This window comes from Pogoniulus pusillus, chromosome 9 (assembly GCF_015220805.1).
Source record: "Pogoniulus pusillus isolate bPogPus1 chromosome 9, bPogPus1.pri, whole genome shotgun sequence".
Taxonomy (NCBI): Eukaryota; Metazoa; Chordata; class Aves; order Piciformes; family Lybiidae; genus Pogoniulus; species Pogoniulus pusillus.
The window spans coordinates 18,826,817-18,845,187 of NC_087272.1; the positions used below are offsets into that span (position 1 = coordinate 18,826,817).

An 18,371-nucleotide genomic window follows, 5' to 3' on the forward strand; every position below is an offset into this window, starting at 1 on the left:
CTTCCCAGAAAACCTCTGTAACTTTATGCTATCTTGCTATGGATTTGCAGTAAAGACTGCTAATTTATTTAGACATTCAAAATCTCCAACTGAGTAGCTACAGCTTATTTTAAATGGAAATTTCAGCATGCTTTGAAACAGCTGTCTTTTTTATTGGTTCATATTACACACCCAGATCTTCAAAATGACTCATAACCCACTTAACTTCTACTCCTTTTTAACAAAACAAATAGTTACATATTCAGAGTTAATTGGATAAAGCTATCTGACATTTGTTTCTCATATATTTTTTCAGTTTAACATCAAATGAAGTGACATGACTTCATATTAATTACCTAGTTACCACAATTTATTACAATTCCACCAAACTCTGTATTTTTTTTTTCTTATCAACTCTGTGTGTTAGTTTGAAGCTAGCTGGAATGTTTTGGTGAGAAGAATTAGATTACACACTGTGAAAAGGAAACAGTGGTGATGTCTACTTCACTCATAGGCTTGCTGAGAGGTATAAGAACAAGAATCCAAACATAGATAAGAGAGTCACTCTGTGGGCTTTGTGGGCTGCACTTCTCTAACAGCCGTCTCTGTGACTAATTCATCTGCTTCCTAACTCCCCAGGCTGATGCTCCAAACTTTCCTTGAATATAAGGTTACATCTTGGGTAAGGTAGAGGGGTAGGGAGAAGGTGGAAAGGTGGTTGAGAGCCCCTCCTGGGGACTCAGGTTTCTGAGAGAGCTGTTATGTTTCTGTATTACCTTTTAATTTGTATATTTCTGTATATAACTGTATATACTGTAAATATCTGCTTGTATATTGTGCTAAGCTGTGAATACAAGCTTCATACAATTTCCAGAGCCACTGAGTCTACTCTAGGTGATTTTCCAAAGTGGGGTGGGGAGTGGGTAACACCCAAACCATCACAAATTGTAAATGTATTTATCTTTACACTCTGAGTTACAGCTGAGGAAAAAAAAAAAAAAAGGTTTTGCACTACGTAGTTTATTTCGGTTGCATCATAAGGTGACACCTAAGTTCTGAAGAAGCAGAACTAAAACAATTTCTGCCTTAAGGTGGGCAGCAATTTTCTTTTGAGTCAGTATTGAATCAATACCTTGATATATTTGGGGGAAAAAATAAAATCTTTTAATTTTTAGCAATTACAAATGCCAGTTGAGTCCAATTCTATGCAAGTAATTATATCCTAGCTGTCTTCATTCTTCCTTCTGGAACACTTGGGAGAGAGGGGTAGAAAGGGTTTCTTTTTCATTATTTGAACAATTGTACTTCTCTGTTCAGTGAAACAGACTTTTGGATATAAAACACTTTTGTTACTGGTGATGTGGCCCTCCTATTTAATGCACTATATTGACGATTTGAAAGTCAGGGCTATGAGCCACAGGAGGCCACTATTAACAAAATGTCTTTCTCATGCTTTTAAGAAGGACTGACCTTTCCTGCGAGCTACAGCCTACTCAAGGTTGCTCTTTTGAGACTTCTTTTTTTAAAATAATAGCCTGAAAAGCTTAGTAATCTTTTTGCACCCTACAAAACCTTTTCCTACAATGCTGTGGAAAGCATTTATGTCTAGTAGGATAGAAAAAGTACTGCAAAATGACCTGGACAAGTTGGAAAAATACATATGAAACCAGTAATAAAAGCATTCAGAGATGATGCTAGTTTTCACTCGGCCAAGGGAATGTATACCACAATAAAAAAAATGAGTAAGTCTATAACTACACATACAAATTAAATGGTATTTTTTCCCATAAGCAAATCAGAATTTAACAGAACAAACTGAATTTGTTAGTATTGGCAATACAAGGTGCAGTCATAAAATGCACCTCTATATACATATATGGAAATTAACTGAGGAAACTATGAAACTGACATTAAAAGAAAGGATTGAGGAAGAAAGATGCTATGATAATGCAATACAATAGATAGGACAGCTTTCTGCTGATTTTAAAATACAGAGAAGATGAGCAAGACTGAAATGAAAGGAAGTAAGTTCTGGTGTTTCTGAAAAAAAAAGAAGTACAGGTCAATATAGTAAGACAATAAGAAATAATGTCTGAACAAATAACATAGTAGAAAATAAAGATCTACCTAAAATAACGCTTGCTGAAAGGAGTATATTAATAAAAATGAAATCTCTAGCTCTGCACCTTTCTGGAAATATTTCAATGTTTGTACACACTCTGCTAATTAGCATTTTCTGTAGAAACCTTAAACACAGAACAGGTATGGATGGATATAACTACACTGTAATTTTTAATGATAAATTGTCTCTGAGGAGCAGAAAAAAGACTGATACATATTTCCCCATCATTTCCAGCTTGCCTGGAATTCTGTCATAAATACAAACAGATAAAAAGAAATAACTTTTAAAAATCACAAATAGGGCATTTTTTCACTTGTGATAATTGTCTTAAAGTCATAACTGTGTCATATTGAGAACAATTTAACTATGCATAAAGAGAAGTTTGTATTTAGGTTCACACTGTCTCATAGAAGACAATATAAATGGGAATAACCCATAACTTTCACCTGAGAACTGTCTTCAAAGAAAGAGAAAAGAAGAATAAAAAGTTGGAAGGAAAAGAAAAGGGCAGATTTTAGGAGTCCTCTCTACGAAATATGCTCTAGCATTTTGGAAATTCTTACAGCATTTCCAATATCAGCTGCTGAGTAGAACTCTCCAGAATGGAAAAGAGCATGTTCTTTCAGAGGACACTAGCTTTCAACGGCATCTGCAATATCATGTTTTGGGTTTGTGTTTTTTGTTGTTAGGACAGGAGATGGCAAGGAGGGAAATATCAATAAAATAATGCAGATTGTCAAATAATACCAAAAAAGTGAAAGCTGTAATCTTTATATTAATTTTAAGAAGATGAAGAAATAAGTAGTGCAGTTCAACTATGATCTTTTAAAGCATGATTAATTTAAGTATGTTAGCAGATGTTAGACATTACACGTGGACAAGTTATCTAAGTACATCTTGTATAAATGTAATATCAAAGGGCAGATATCTTACAAGAAAAGTGTGATTGCTGACAGATAGAGGAAAGAAGCTGAAGTCGACTGAATCAAAAGGTCAGAAAAGGAATAAAGTAAAATGAGAGATAAAAAATTAAAAAGTGAATGAACTAACATGAAAAGAAAGCAATATATATTGTAATTGGGAAGAAATTGCCACTTCAATTTTTTTCATAAGTGAAAACTATTTTCTATAATGAATAATAGGTTAGATAAAACAAAATACACTCAGAGAACTAAGTGGCACGATAGATATGAAATTTAAGATGCAAGATATCAGAAAGAAAAAGATCTGCAAAATGTCCTGTGATCTCTGTTTTGAAGTGAGTCAGAACATGGTTTCATGACAATTTAAGCAAAATCTGTAGAAGCATACAATATTTTTTTCTCGGTGCTTTCATTCAGAGCAATTCTGACTATCCCTTACTTCAACCAATTTAATAAGATAAAGATCAGTACAAAGATCCATTACTTCCAGGAACATTAATTATAAGATTCTTAAGTGTTGAAGAGTACTAAGGACTTCTAAAAAAAACCAATTGGATATCAGCAATATCATTACTATCTGACCACATGCTTGCTAACCAATTGGGTATCAGCAATATCATTAATATCTGACCACATGCTTGCTAACATTATCTAAGTTATAATTTTTAAAATGTACTACTTAAACACAATTTTCCTTATCATCCTCTGCAAGTCAAACAGCATTTCTTAATACTTCTTTAAAATTTATATAATGCCATTATTTAAGAGTAGCTCTTAGCTACTCTTATTGGAATGGGCTGCCCAGGGAGGTGGTGGAAGCACCGTCCCTGGGGGTCTTCAAGAAAAGACTGGATGAGGCACTTAGTGCCATGGTCTAGTTGATTGGGTAGGGCTGGGTGATAGGTTGGACTGGATGATCTTGGAGGTCTCTTCCAACCTGGTTGATTCTATGATTCTATAGTTGACAGCCTTAGACACATATCCTGCATTCTATTTAGTGGAGAAGTAGATTTTTATTTCAACACATCACAAATTCAACAGTCACAATATGAGTTTAGACTTGACTCTTTTGTCTCTTCTTGCATTTTTCCATTTGGAAAAACACTAGGCATGGCATTGTTCTGAGATTGTTCCCCCTAGAAGCAAATAGGTTAACTCATACTGAGAACCGCATGAGTGCCTGCTATGATTTACAAAATGACATTGTCACTACTGCTTTTTCTGATTGGTTTCCTAGGTGTGTGCTGACTTCTAGTTATGATGATTTCATACACATTTTGCTGAAAGAAAATGTTTGTCTGTCCTCCCAGATCAGTCCTGGTCATGTATTTTTCAGAAAGTGTACTACCATTTACAAAAAATTACTAGTCTTGAGATGCACAAATGTGGTTCTTGTGTAATTGAATGCATTAGTAATTCCCACAGTAAGGCAAACATGATTGTAGTTTATAATATAGCCATAGTAAAACCTAGAATACATTGCCTCCAGGGACATCTTAAATTATACAAGGACTTAGAACTTTTCAATGTTTAAAATTGTCTGAATAAGTACAACACTTTCTCCAGTGGTTAAATTGCAATGGAAACTAGCGTATGCTACGTTTCCCTCCGCATCTGTTCCTTTGAAGTTAATATTTAAGTTCCAAATTAACTTTGCATAATAAAATATAAAATGCCACTCTTTTTTTGTCCAATTGTTTTTCTTCTTCCAAAGGTTTTATATTTATTACTCTGCCTTAGTGGATACTCAATTATGGACACACAACAACCTTTAAGCAAATGCGAAACTGTAAGAAGTAAACAGGAAACATGTTATGATCAGGGTTCAGAAAGGTATGGAATGACCACACATGGAAAGTCACAAAAAAACAAACAACAAAACACCAAACAAAGGAAGACCTAGAAACAAATACAGGGGAATCAAATCAGTGCAGACAGTGAAACATGTAAAATAAATTTTGAAGATACTCTGGGACCAATTTAACTCACTGTCTTTGTGCTTGTTTTTTGTTTGTTTTTAGTGCCTCACACCATATGTATTTGCTCTATAGTTGTCTTTCTGTATTTGAATCACAACTAAACTATTAATGTTAAAGGACTAAGGTTTAACATAATTTTTGATTAAGAGAAGTTCCAAGCATTCCAGTTTGGCTTATTGGGTTTTTTCCCCTAGGTTTTTATTAAGCTAACAAACAAACTACATACATTCATCTTCAGAATTATGCTCTCCTGTCACTTTTCCTCCCTTTACAGTTCTTACTGTACCTGTATACAAAAGCACACAAAATGATGGGATGATATCCACACTTCACAGTACTCACATTTCATTTTTGTGGGTTGTCAGTCCAGCACGTCATCGCATATTCCTCCTCTCATATTAAATATAAACAAATCTGACCAATTCTAACAATTTCAGCTTAGCTTTGAATGCCTGAACACCATGACTTCAAAATGGGTATCCCATGAGTGTTTAAAATTCCATATTTGACCCTCCTCCAGCTGTGATAAGTGCTTCACAAGTGTGCTGGGTTGGCCCTGGCTAATAGCCAAACTCCTACCCAGCTGCTTGCTTCTCATTCCTCCTCCACCCTTCACAGGATAGTGGGGAAAACAAGAGTAAAATAAATGAGAAAACTCAGGGGTTGTGATAAAGGCAGAGAGATTTCCTACTAATTACCATGGTGGGCGAAACAGTCACAGATTTGGCAAATTTAGCTTAATTTATTGCCAACTAAAAGTCAACAACTGAGTACTAACTTGGGTGGTGAGGGAAAACACTTTCATTATTAAAACAACAGCTTTCCTTCCTCCAATTTCCTAGGCTCAACTTCACTCCCAATTCCTTTACCCTCTGCCCAAGTAGTACAGAGAGTCAGAGGGGTATGGTTAGTACATAATATTCTCCTTTTGTAATTCCTTTCTCCTCATCCTCTTTTTGTCCCAGACAGGACTTACTATGAGCTATGTCCTTCAACACAAACCTCTTCAGCATGGCTACTCTGGATATCTACTCCAACACAGAACATCTGCTCCCTCAAACTTGGACTTCCTGATGCTGTTTCTCAATCTTTCTATTCTCTACACCCCTTTCTCTCTCTCTCTCTCTCTGGTGTTTTATCCCCTTTATTGAACGTTTTCTCAGGTGCTCTGAGTACAGCTGAGGGTCTCATTGCCCTGAGGTGGATCCACTGAAATCAGCTACAACTGCTCTGTCTGCCACGGGGCAGCTCCTGGCCTCCTCCTGCTGAGATGATTTCTGCAGTCTCCACCAGCAACACCTGGGTACATGCATCTGGCACACGACATTTCTCTGCTGAGGGCTGTGTTGTTTTATTTTTGTTTTTTGGTTGGTTGTTTTGGTTTGGGTTTTTTTTTTTTTGTTTGTTTGGGGATTTTTTTTGGGGGGGTGTTTTTTCTTCTTAATTCTCATACTCAAAATGAATGTATCAAGCTTTGAAAACATTTGCTCTTTTCACATTTGCAAATACAGTAAACTGAACCTTTCAATGAGCTGTTAATTATTTCCATTCTTCATTTCCCTTTTATTTCTGTGTCCAGATGCATGTTCTTTTTTCTATCTACAGCGCATGCCACGTATCACACTTAAAAGTGATTAGTAAGAACCCCAAACCATTATTTATAAGCATCATGAATATTTACAGAAAGCTAAGAAATATTGCAGAAAGGAGCCTGTGAATGTAGGCAACATACTTTTGAATGCTCAGCCATGCAATTTATACTAAACTAACAAAACTAGCAATTATTTAACTGAGAACATTTCAGAGGACGCAGTTTTTATCTTCTGCCTTTAAAGTGACTTGAAAATCACTTTAAAGCTACCATTCACCCAAGATGAGCTTTGCCCTATATTTTACGAAGCACCACTGTGAAGAATATTATTTTACAATTTACAGAATTAATGTAAAAATAGCAAATAAAACCAAGGTGATGTGAAATTACAAATGTAAACTTAGAAATAAAAGCATTCAGGAGAAAATTAAACAAAACTTTTTAAAAATGGGTATTTGTTTGTTTCATATTTCACACACTTAACAGTTCAGTGAGTTCTCTGATTCACTCATGTGAATCAGAGAACAAGCATGACTCCTGATTACACAATCACAGAAACACTCTGGTTGGAAAAGAATCATAGAATCAACCAGGTTGGAAGAGACCTCCAAGATCATCCAGGCCAACCTAGCACCCAGCCCTAGTCAGTCAACCAGACCATGGCACTAAGTGCCTCAGCCAGGCTTTGCTTGAACACCTCCAGGGATGGCGAGTCCACCACCTCCCTGGGCAGCCCATTCCAATGGCAAATCACTCTCTCTATGAAGAACTTTCTCCTAACATCCAGCCATACTTCTCCTTGCACAACTTGAGACTGCGTCCCCTTGTTCTGTTGCTGGTTGCCTGGCAGAAGAGACCAACCCCCACCTGGCTACAACCTCTCTTCAGGTAGTTGTAGAGAGCAATGAGGTCACCCCTGAGCCTCCTCTTCTCCAGGCTAAACAACCTCAGCTCCCTCAGCCTCTCCTCAAAGTGTTTGTGTTCCAGGCCTTTCACCAGCATTATTGCCCTTTTCTGGACATGTTCCAGCACCTCAACAACTTTCTTGAATTGATGGGCCCAGAACTGGACACAGTACTAAAGGTGTGGCCTGACCAGTGCTGAGTACAAGGGAAGAATAACCTCCCTTGTCCTGCTAGCCACACTGCTCCTGGTCCAGGCCAGGATGCAATTGTCTCTCTGGATCACCAAGTCCAATCGATATCGCTGCTCTACATGGTTCAGTCCTAAACCAAGCACCACATCCAAGTAACCTTTAAACACATCCTGGGTTGGTGACTCAACCACCTCCCTGAGCAGCCCATTCCAATGCCTGATCACTCTTTCTGTGAAAATGTTTTTTCCTAATGTCTAGTCTAAACCTACCAAATGATAGCTTGAGGCCATTTGCTCTTGTTCTATCACCAAACCTGTGAGAAGAGACCAGCAGCACACCAGCCTCTTCACAATGTCCTTTCAGGTTGTTGTGGAGAGTGGTGAGGTCTCCTTTCAGCCTCCTCTTTTTCAAACTGATGTGACAGTCTGTCCACACTTTTAACTTTGCTAATATGAAATGGCCAAAGCAAAGCAAGAATACCCACAAGCAAATAAAATACAAGAGAAAAAATATTTTTAAAGCTTTTTCAGTAGAGGTAATAACATTTCTATTCTCTATTCTGATCCATATGGTGAGGTGATGGCAAAGACAGATGGCAAGTATTTATCTTCCAAAGAAGAGATTTCTAAGTTATACTGATATTCACTGGTGATTTTTTGAGAAATGCCATAAAAATGATGCCTAGTTGGGGGAATAGGCAAAACAACTGAGTCTGAGGCAAAATATATATTCTTATTGAATTATCAGGAGATAATCATCTTATGCATTAGGAGATAATAATCTTATTCATTTCTCAAAATGTTCATTTCAAAGATTTTTCTTTTTTGCTATTTGAGGATTGTATAATCCCAAATGTATAATGCTGACTGTATTTTGGATTGCAATTTTTTCTGCTTTTTCTTTTAATTCTTTCAAATGATTGTTGGTGAAATAGGCTCTCTCTGTATTTAACAACGAGGACTTCAATGCACAGCAAAATGAAAACAGATTGAGATTGCCAGGCACTTCCTTAAAAGTCATACAGAGCTTGTGACACGTCACTTTTCTATTCTTTATGAAAAGTTCTGACAATAAGCAGTTAAATAGAACTTTTTCTTACTTACATTGATATCTTCCAAATCTAAGCTATTCAGAATGACATTGTTCCTCTTCCAGATGATGGGAGGTCTCAGAGTTCCCTGGATGGCACAACTTAAGACAGTGCTTTGTCCCACTGTTGCTGCAGTAGTGCTTAGTTTTTGATCTTCAGGCAGACTTAGCTGAACTACCTCTGCAAAAGAGATATTATTTGTAAGATTAATTAGCAGGCCATTTCATAAAGTTAATTAGCACATGGTTTCTGTACACTGATAATTCAAGCATTTTAATTGGAATCAAAGCAAAAAGAATTTCCAACAGCACAGGAAGTTCAGAGTGTTTCAAATAAAGGTCAGCATGACATTTCAATTAAATTGACTGACAAGTATCAGCCTGTGAGAAAAGAAACATTTAATATGAAAATAAATTTCAGAGGTAAGACTATAATAAACATAACAGTGTATCCAAAGTCAGGCACTGGATGTTATTTGACAGCTCAAGCCAATTCAGCAGAGTAGTCAGCACCTTCATGTGAACTAAGATGGCAAATGCTGCAGTAAGACTCATTCATATGAGTTCATTTTCAGAAAAGAAAAATGCAGACAGAGCTCAGCGCACAAATCAAACAGGACTGAGATTTGAAGTGGACAACAAAGTGAATTCTGCATTCAGAATATAAAATTACAGAATAGGATTTCTTTTCTGTCAAACCAAAATACTCTGTAAGGGACTGTTCACAATCATCAAACCCATTTGTTATCTTTGAATACCAAATCAGGCTACTAAGAGGAGAAACACTGAAGCATATGAAATGTCCTGAAATTAAATAGTTCCTTACTGTATTTAATGATCAGTAAAGAAAAGCCACAATATCACTGCATAGAAGTTTTTGAAAGCTAAAATGTATGAGAAAAAAAATATATTAGGACTTTGCCTATAATTTTATAATTGATTGCCTACTAAAAGCAGGAAGATCATGTACAATTGTAACCTGCTTTGGTTAAATTAATCTCACTAAAACCTGTGCAATTTGAACCTTCCTATATATTTACATAAGTTGTGTGTATTTATCCATAGCAGCCATAAAATAATCTGAGCCTAAAGTAATGAACATTATGTAAAGCAGTACACACTATCTAAAATTAAGACACCATCAAGTCTGTATTTATTTTGTTTGCCTATTCCAAAACTCATTTAAAAGCAATCATCTTTTAAAATTGAGCAGAGAAGCCTTTTGTCCATGGACTACAGTGAGATAAGTATTTAATGGAGAGCATTACTTCATGGCCTGAAATAGCTGAAATGCAGCTAGGTAACGTGCCTTTTCCTCTTCTGGCATTGATCCCACTTCCATCAAAATGACATAAAAAAGCTTTTTCATCAGTGTCATTTTTGCTGTTCTTTTACAGCAATTTTAAAATCAGCACACACCACCATTAGCATGACTAAATTTCTCTTAGGGATTTATGCCAGCAAAGGATTCTTTCCGATCTTGTAATCAATTGAACAGCACACACAAGTTAAAAAAAAAACAAAACACCAAGCAAACAATGAAAACAATAACAAGCCTCAAATGAAACACACACCCCTACAAATAACTTTTTCACTATTTCTCAATGTTTTAGGTGCAAAGCTTGGATTAAAGTTCAGGAAGTCTTTTTTCCAGCCCTATGACCACCATAGCAGAAGGTTGCACTTTTATATATTATTGCAATGCAGCTGTTATTGAAAATCAGAAGCTCTTAACAGGGTTGACATTATAATTAATATCTTTCATCTTTGCTGGCAATAGGCTTGAAAAATCACTTCTGTTGACAACTATAATAATGTAATAGCTCCTGTTTCTCAGAAATTCTGGGCAAGTCAATTCCATAAAGAAAATTATCATAAAACATAAAAGAAAACACAATCCTCCTGAGAGAAGCAAAAGAAGTATGGTTTACATTTCCTCTTAGAATGCAGTATTGTCTATTAAAATACCTAGAAACATTTAGAATGCTTTGGTTTTAAAAAGTAGGATAAAGTACAGTATGTCAGCTGACCTCCTGCTTAAGTGAATTTAGTATGTGAATTCTTTTATTATTGAAACAGCTTTCATCCTGTGATTTTGTTAGGACCAAAAATAACCACAGAAGCAAATTTCATTTAAAAATTTTAAAAAACCCAAACCTCTAAGTACTTCAGGGACTTTATGAGTCTGAGAAAACTAACAATAAAAGGTGTAGTGGTTGCGGGGTTACCCACCCCCCCACACTCTGGAAATCACCCAGACCACACTCAGCTGGCTCTGGAAATTGAATGAAGCTCATTATTTACAGCTTAGCACAATATACAAGCAGATACTTACAGTATATACAGTTATATACAGAAATATACAGTAAAAGGTAATACAGAAACACAACACCCGTCCCAGAAACCTGAGTCCCCAGGAGGGGCTCCCAACAACCCTTCCACCTTCTCCCACTCCTCAACTTCATCACAGATGTTGCCTTGTGCCCTAAGGAAGAATGGAGGGTCGGCCAGGGGGCTTAGGAAGCAAGTGGATTAATCAGAGAGACGGAGGGCGAGGTTAGAGAGAAATGCAGCTCAAAGCCCAAAGAGTGACTCCCTTATAGAATCATAGAATCAACCAGGTTGGAAGAGATCTCCAAGATCATCCAGTCCAACCTATCACCCAGACCTATCCAGTCAACTAGACCATGGCACTAAGTGCCTTATCCAGTCTTCTTGAAGACCTCCAGGGACGGTGCCTCCACCACCTCCCTGGGCAGCCTATTCCAATGGGAAATCACTCTCTCTGTGAAGAACTTCCTCCTAACATCCAGCCTTATCTATGTTTGTATTCTTGCCCTTATACCTCTTAGCAAGCCTATGAGTGAAGTAGACATCACCATTGTTTCCCTTTTACAGCCTGTAATCTAGTTCTTCTCACCAAAGCACAAAAGGGCAGATAAATGTCATAGCAGGGAAGTATTATACAACATGAAGAACAATGGACTTACAGTTGACTTGGCAGAAGAGAGACTGGAGTGATGATAAATAAAAAATTAAAAACAAGGATCAGGAACTCTTAAGAAAGTAACTAAAAGCAAATACATTTTTGCTTTATGCTTTATCCACACAAATACCATAAACAGCTCTGGGTCCTTTGCAGAGCTTATAAAACCACAGAGTTAAAACAAGCATGGTAAGAGTTTAAATATGAAAAATTACTAAATAGGTTTGGATTTTTTATTTTTTTTTTACAAAACAAGATATAGAGAGAGGTTTTGACAGAGGTGTACAAAACCATGTCTGCCACTTGATTCCATGATTTGGAGAAGTATTGGACTATCTGAACTTGGGACCAGTGCAGCCATTTTTACTGTCTAAAGAAATGTTTCTTTATTTTACACAGAATTTACTCAGCAAAAGTTATTTCTAAGTTTTCCATATAGTGTTTATATGTTCTATTTTTAACAAGTGAAACAACTTAAGGTATTTTAACAGTTTAATAAAAAAAGTAATTGAACTGTAATGCAGCAAAATTAATAAACAGAATGTACTACCTCCTGAATATCATTTTACGTAGTAGGTGTAATGACCCTTCTGATAGTCTAAATTAGTTTTAACAGGATTATCTGAGTGGCAATTAGTCTTTACTGCAGTACTCACATGTCACAAAGACTTGTTTTAACTTGGCAATAATTATGAAAATTAGTGATAATAATTTTGTTAATATCTAATTCACAAACTGATACAGTGAACAAAATTTCAGAGCTCATTATACATGTATTTTAAATTTAATTCCTGCTTGCATTAAAAGAATTTCACTTGCTATATATCTATTGGATCACACTCCTCCTGAACATAACACCTTGTGTTTCTCACAAATCTGCGCAGTTTAAAGCACTCAGGAGGACTCAAGTTATAAATGAGTGCAACATGATTATAATGACTCATTTGAATCTTTACAAAAATCAATAAAACACATACTTTTGCTTGCTCTGCAGTGCCTTAACATCATTAATAGTTCAGAAGCATTGTTCATGAATATATGAGGAGCTGTTAATTCCAGACTCCTTTGCAGTTGTAAATAGAAACAGAATGTCTATGCAGCTGTAGACTGCATATCATTTAATATTTCACATAAGATCAAGAAGTGTCAGAAGTGCAGTATCAGCAGCATTGATTTACAACCCACATATATACTTCAGGTTTCTTAGACAACCACCTTACCACAGTTACACCTGAACCAGAAGAGATGGTTAGAGAGCTACCTTATGGACAGGAAATACACAAAATAAGAATTTTGTAGAGATACCCTGACCAAAGCCAGTTTGGGAAATACCTATGTGCATTAAGTTTTGCCTCATATTTGTGTATCAGTGCTACAGGAGTACCAAGTAAACCTGAGCATGTTTTGAATAGTTTCACTACTGTTTATGGTAAGAATATTTACAATAGTGCACATACAGGGTTTACACTGTAGATAAAGCTGTTTTGAGAATCTTTTGACATAGCAGAGGCTACTCAACTCTTATGAGAAAGTTTTCAGCCTATAGGTAAACAAACACAGACCAAGAATGTCAACACATAGAATCATAGAATCAACCAGGTTGGAAGAGACCTCCAAGATCATCCAGTTCAACCTAGCACCCAGCTCTATCTAATCAACTAGACCATGGCACTAAGTGCCTCACCCAGGGTTTTCTTCAACACCTCCAGGGACAGCGACTCCACCACCTCCCTGGGCAGCCTGGGGAAATCACTCTCCTGGTGAAGAGCTTCCTCCTAACATCCAGCTCCCAACCTCTCCCTGCACAACTTGAGACTGTGTCCCCTTGTTCTGTTGCTGGTTGCCTGGCAGAAGAGACCAACCCCCACCTGGCTACAACCTCCCTTCAGGTAGTTGTTGACAGCAATGACCTGAATGGCTTCAAAGACTTGGTTTCCTGGGGAAATCAGCAATAAACTCCTGTAACATCAACAGGGCATTTCTCATAGACAGTTTATTAGGGATAAGCAAAACAATCCAAACTTTGTGTATCTTGAGTGACAGACTACTTATTGCTCCTTATGAAAAAGAACAGCACTCCAGCTTTTACGAATTTACTTCTCTTGAAGAGGCAGTAAATGATCTGGTACCTGCAGTTTCTACTTTCATCTCACCAAACTGAAACTGCCTGCCCAACTGTAATGTATCTCCTCAATATGTCCTTTAACCAATTTTATGCAAAATTCAATGAATCCCAAGGGAAATTTCCAAGTTATTATAAGGGTTGGACTTGATGATCTGTGACGTCTCTTCCAACCTTGGTGATACTGTGATACTGTTATTATGATGGGTTAAAATCTGATTTGATGAATATTACTGGAATTGGTGATCTGAAAGTAGTCAGATATGGTATCTTTGGTCTAGATGTGTATATAAGTTTGCAACTTTTATAGACATCATATTAAGAGTTATACACCACCACAGTTTTAGCCAATAAAACTGCAGCAAAAGATAAAAAAGGTCTGGAAGAGAAGCCCGCAATAAATAGAACACTAATTTACAAATAAACTACTTCTATTTTTAGACTTTAATCCCACTGAAGATAATCTAGGAGGCCACTGAGCTACATTAGCACATGTACTTCAAATGAGCTATGTTAGATATTCAAAAACGTCCCATAAACTCACAGGTGATTTTCTCACTTATTGTGCAACATTTAATGCTTTACATTTGTATTCATGGTGCATTCAGCAAAGAATAATCGTTTGGATCAGGAAATGAAGAATAAGACATTTCACAACAGCACTAACACTGTCAGTAAATAAATACTGTGCCTGAATTTTAGATGTTTTCTTCTACAACAGAAGAGCAGACAGTAAAATGTTAATAAAAACTGTTGCAGAATTGGACTGAAATGTGTAGGGGTCTGAAAATAACAATAGCCAAAACCAAGATTACCAAGTAATAATGCAGTAATAAGCTCAGTGTTAACAGATTTTTGCAGAATCTCAATACTAAATTTTTTTGAGTTAATACTTTTAGATGGATATAATTGAACTTCCAATATTCCAAATTTGCAGTAATAGGTCTCTGCAAAGGTACCGAGAAATGTATGTAAGAAAGAAGTACAAAAGAGGCAAAAACCACATATGGAAGGTGGGGGGGGGGGTGGGGGAGAAGGCATAATAAAAAGGATACTAATAGAAAAATTCTAGAGGTTCCTCACTCTAAGTGGAATTTTCCATGTAATTTTTATTGTGCTGGTTTGAAGCTAGCTAGAATGCTTTGGTGAGAAGAATTGGATCACGGTCGTGGAAGGAAAACAATGGTGATGTCTACTTCCCTCATAGGCTTGCTGAGAGATATAAGAACAAGAATCCAAACACAGATAACTCACTCCTGCTGGGGAGCTCAAAGCTGCATTTTTATCTCTCTCTAGCCTCTCTGCTGTTTCTCTATTAATCCACTTCGCTTCCTAACCCTCTGGCCAAACCTCCATTCTTTCTTGGGACTGGGGTAAGGTTCAGGGGTAGGGGGATGGAGAAAGTGCAGTTGGGAGCCTCTCCTGGGGACTCAGGTTTCTGGGAGTGCTGTTGTGTTTCTGTATTACCTTTTACCTTGTATATTTCTGTATATAACTGTATATACTGTAAGTATCTGCTTATATATTGTGCTAAGCTGTAAATACAAAGATTCATTCAACTTCCAGAGCCAGCTGAGTCTAGTCTGGGTGATTTCCAAAGTGTGTGGGGGGTGGGGAACACCCAAACCATCACAATTATTTACACTCATTTTTAGCTGTGTGTAAACATTCAAGAAGGAAGACAAATAGAACAACATAATACAATATCCTTTTTTTTTTTCCTAGGGAGAAGAAGTGTTCATCTCTGCCAGATGTAATGCACCATTCTCAAAATATCTCTCTAATTTTCCTTATAATATCATATTAACATCAAATCCTTCATGTACATTGCCAAGACTCTAAACAGCTTCAATTTGACACTTATATGCATCCCGTCAAATTCTATACATGTCACAAGCTCTTTCATAACATGCTTCTGTGCATCCCAGGAATATGTACTTTATGGATCTTTTTGTAGATTCTGGAAATACTGACTATTATAATGAGTGAATCTACAGAAGAAAAGTAGTTACATTTTTTTCACAGAATCGTGGAATGTTAGGGGCTGAAAGGGACAGGGGGGTCCAACCCCCCTGTCAGGGCAGGATTCACCTATACCAGATCACACAAGAACACAGCAGGAGGGTTTTGAATATCTCGAGAGAGGGAAACTCTACAACCCCCTTGAGCAGTGTGTTCCAGTGCTCTATCACCCTCACAGCAAAATAAAAATTTCCTCATGTTTACATGGAACTTCCTATGCCTCAACCTTCACCCATTGCCCCATGTCCTGTCATTGGGTATCACTGAGAAGAGCCTGGCTCCATCTTCCTGGCACTCACCCTTTATATATTTATAAACATTAATGAGGTCACTTCTCAGTCTCTTCTCCAAGCTAAAGAGCCCCAGCTCCCTCAGTCTCTCCTCACAAGGAAGATGTTCCACTTCCTTAATAATTTTTCTGGCTCTGCACTGGACTTCCTCAAGCAGTTCTCTGAGGTCCTTGAACTGAGTGGCCCAGAACACAATACTCCAGATGCAACTTCATCAGGGCAGAGTAGAGGGGAAGGAGAACCTCTCTCTACTTACTAACCATAGCCTTTCTACTACTCCCCAGAATGGCACTGGTCCTCCACAACTCTCTTCTTTTCTTCATTCAGTTCCCAATCCAGCTTATTACTCAATCACCCAGATCACACTTCCTCAATTTAGCTGCACAGAAGCTGTGGGAGACAGTGTCAAATGCTTCACTGAAATCAAGATGAATCACATCCACAGCTCTACCATCATCTATCCACCTGGTTATGTGCTCATAAAAGGCAATCAGATTGGTCAAACATGACTGCCCCTTGGTAAAATCTTGTTGACTGCTCCTAATGACCCTCTTGTCCTTTTGCTTCAGTAGACATATAAAAAGACCAGGGAAAGGTACCTGGAGAGGGGGATGCTTTGGATCTTGAATCATAGAATATATGTGATTGTTCAGATAAAACTGTCTTCAAATTATACTGAATTAGTAGGGCAAAAAACATGCAAGTGAAAGTTTTTATTTTGTTTGCCTTCTTACTAACACTTGTTCAGTTAAATATCAGTGTGTTTTTTGTCTGTTTCCCAAACCAAATTTTCAACAACATTGCATTTATTCATTCATGGCCAACTTGATAGCTTTCTATGATGGCAGGCCTGGCTGGGTAGGGGATGGGAGAGAAGTAGATGTTGTCTATTTTGACTTCAGCAAGGCTTTTAGTGCCATCTTCCATAACAGAACAGAAGTATCCTGAAACTGACACTGAACACAAGCAAATACACAGTGGGGAAAAAACACAGAGTAGACATATACTGATAATTTCCCTGAATTCTGTCATAGAAAAAAACTATCAAAACCAACCAATGAACAAATAAAAACCCAAAACCCAACAAACCAGCAAGACCCAACAAAAACCTCCAAACCAAAACCAACACGTTGTTTTTTTCTTTAAACATAAAAGGCAAGACAAAGCTTAAAATCTCAAATGACTAGGATTTCATAACAATTCTAATCCCTAAATTAAACACAAATGCTGTTCTTAAGCTATTCATATCTAGGGAATTTATTCTGAATACTATATGTTTAAGCCAGCAAAATTGAGATCTTCAAAGATTAAAGAGATTAATTTTTTTTTCCAGAGGAAAATAACAGTAGCTGTTATAATATCCACTAATTTACTCCCATTATATAAGTACAAAGGATGAAATTTTGGAACATGTCTATCTACTCACACACATAACAAAAATACATTTATGACAAAATTCACTATAAAATATCAATTAAATGAAGAAAAATAATTATCTAGGATGAAATAGGACTAGGGTAATTAAAAAAAAACCACACAAACTTTTGAATTTCAAATGGAAAACTTCAACAATTTAACTAAAATTTGTTTACAGCAAAAAATGGATTTTTTTTCACAAGATCTTCCATACAACCACCTTAATTCCTGCCTTTTCCCCAGACTTTAGCATATTATTTATTCCAGACTGTAGCTTCTACCTAGACTCATTCCAACTATCAGCTGCTTTGACTTTGTCAAATCAGTGTCACTTCCCAGGACTACTTACACCAAGATGCATATTTAGTCTGATCCAACTTCCATCTTATACTTGACTGTTTTTGCTGTCTGCTATGAAATTCACCCCAGATCACATATGGACTCAAAGTCCTCTTTTTTCCAGCTTCACATGATGTCACTGCTTGCATTAGAATTTTCATCTTTCTGACACTGAGGCCTTTCCTAGGTTCTCTGTCATTCATCTAGCAGACAAAAGACCATATATGCTTCAAAACCTATATAAGCTACAATTTTGCCCAAAATTGAGTCACTTCAAAATCAGCTTGTTTAACCCTAATAGGTCTCATTTTTTATCTAATTCCAGGATGGATGTGGAAACTAAGTTGCAGGGAGAGAACCCCATATTAAGAACAATTTTGCTTAAGAGACTATATTTAGCTTTTACCTTAGATATTT

The 18,371-nt window shown here is 36.8% G+C and overlaps 1 protein-coding gene across 7 annotated transcripts in view; it reads right to left on the minus strand.

Annotated features, from left to right (window-relative positions):
• FSTL5 (follistatin like 5) overlaps positions 1-18,371 on the minus strand; it is a 270,731-nt gene that overhangs the window by 64,613 nt on the left and 187,747 nt on the right. For all 7 annotated transcript variants that reach the window (XM_064148747.1, XM_064148745.1, XM_064148746.1 and 4 more), the window contains exon 7: positions 8,794-8,960. In XM_064148747.1, coding sequence (XP_064004817.1) covers positions 8,794-8,960 — 167 coding nt within the window. The remainder of the gene's footprint in view (positions 1-8,793; positions 8,961-18,371) is intronic.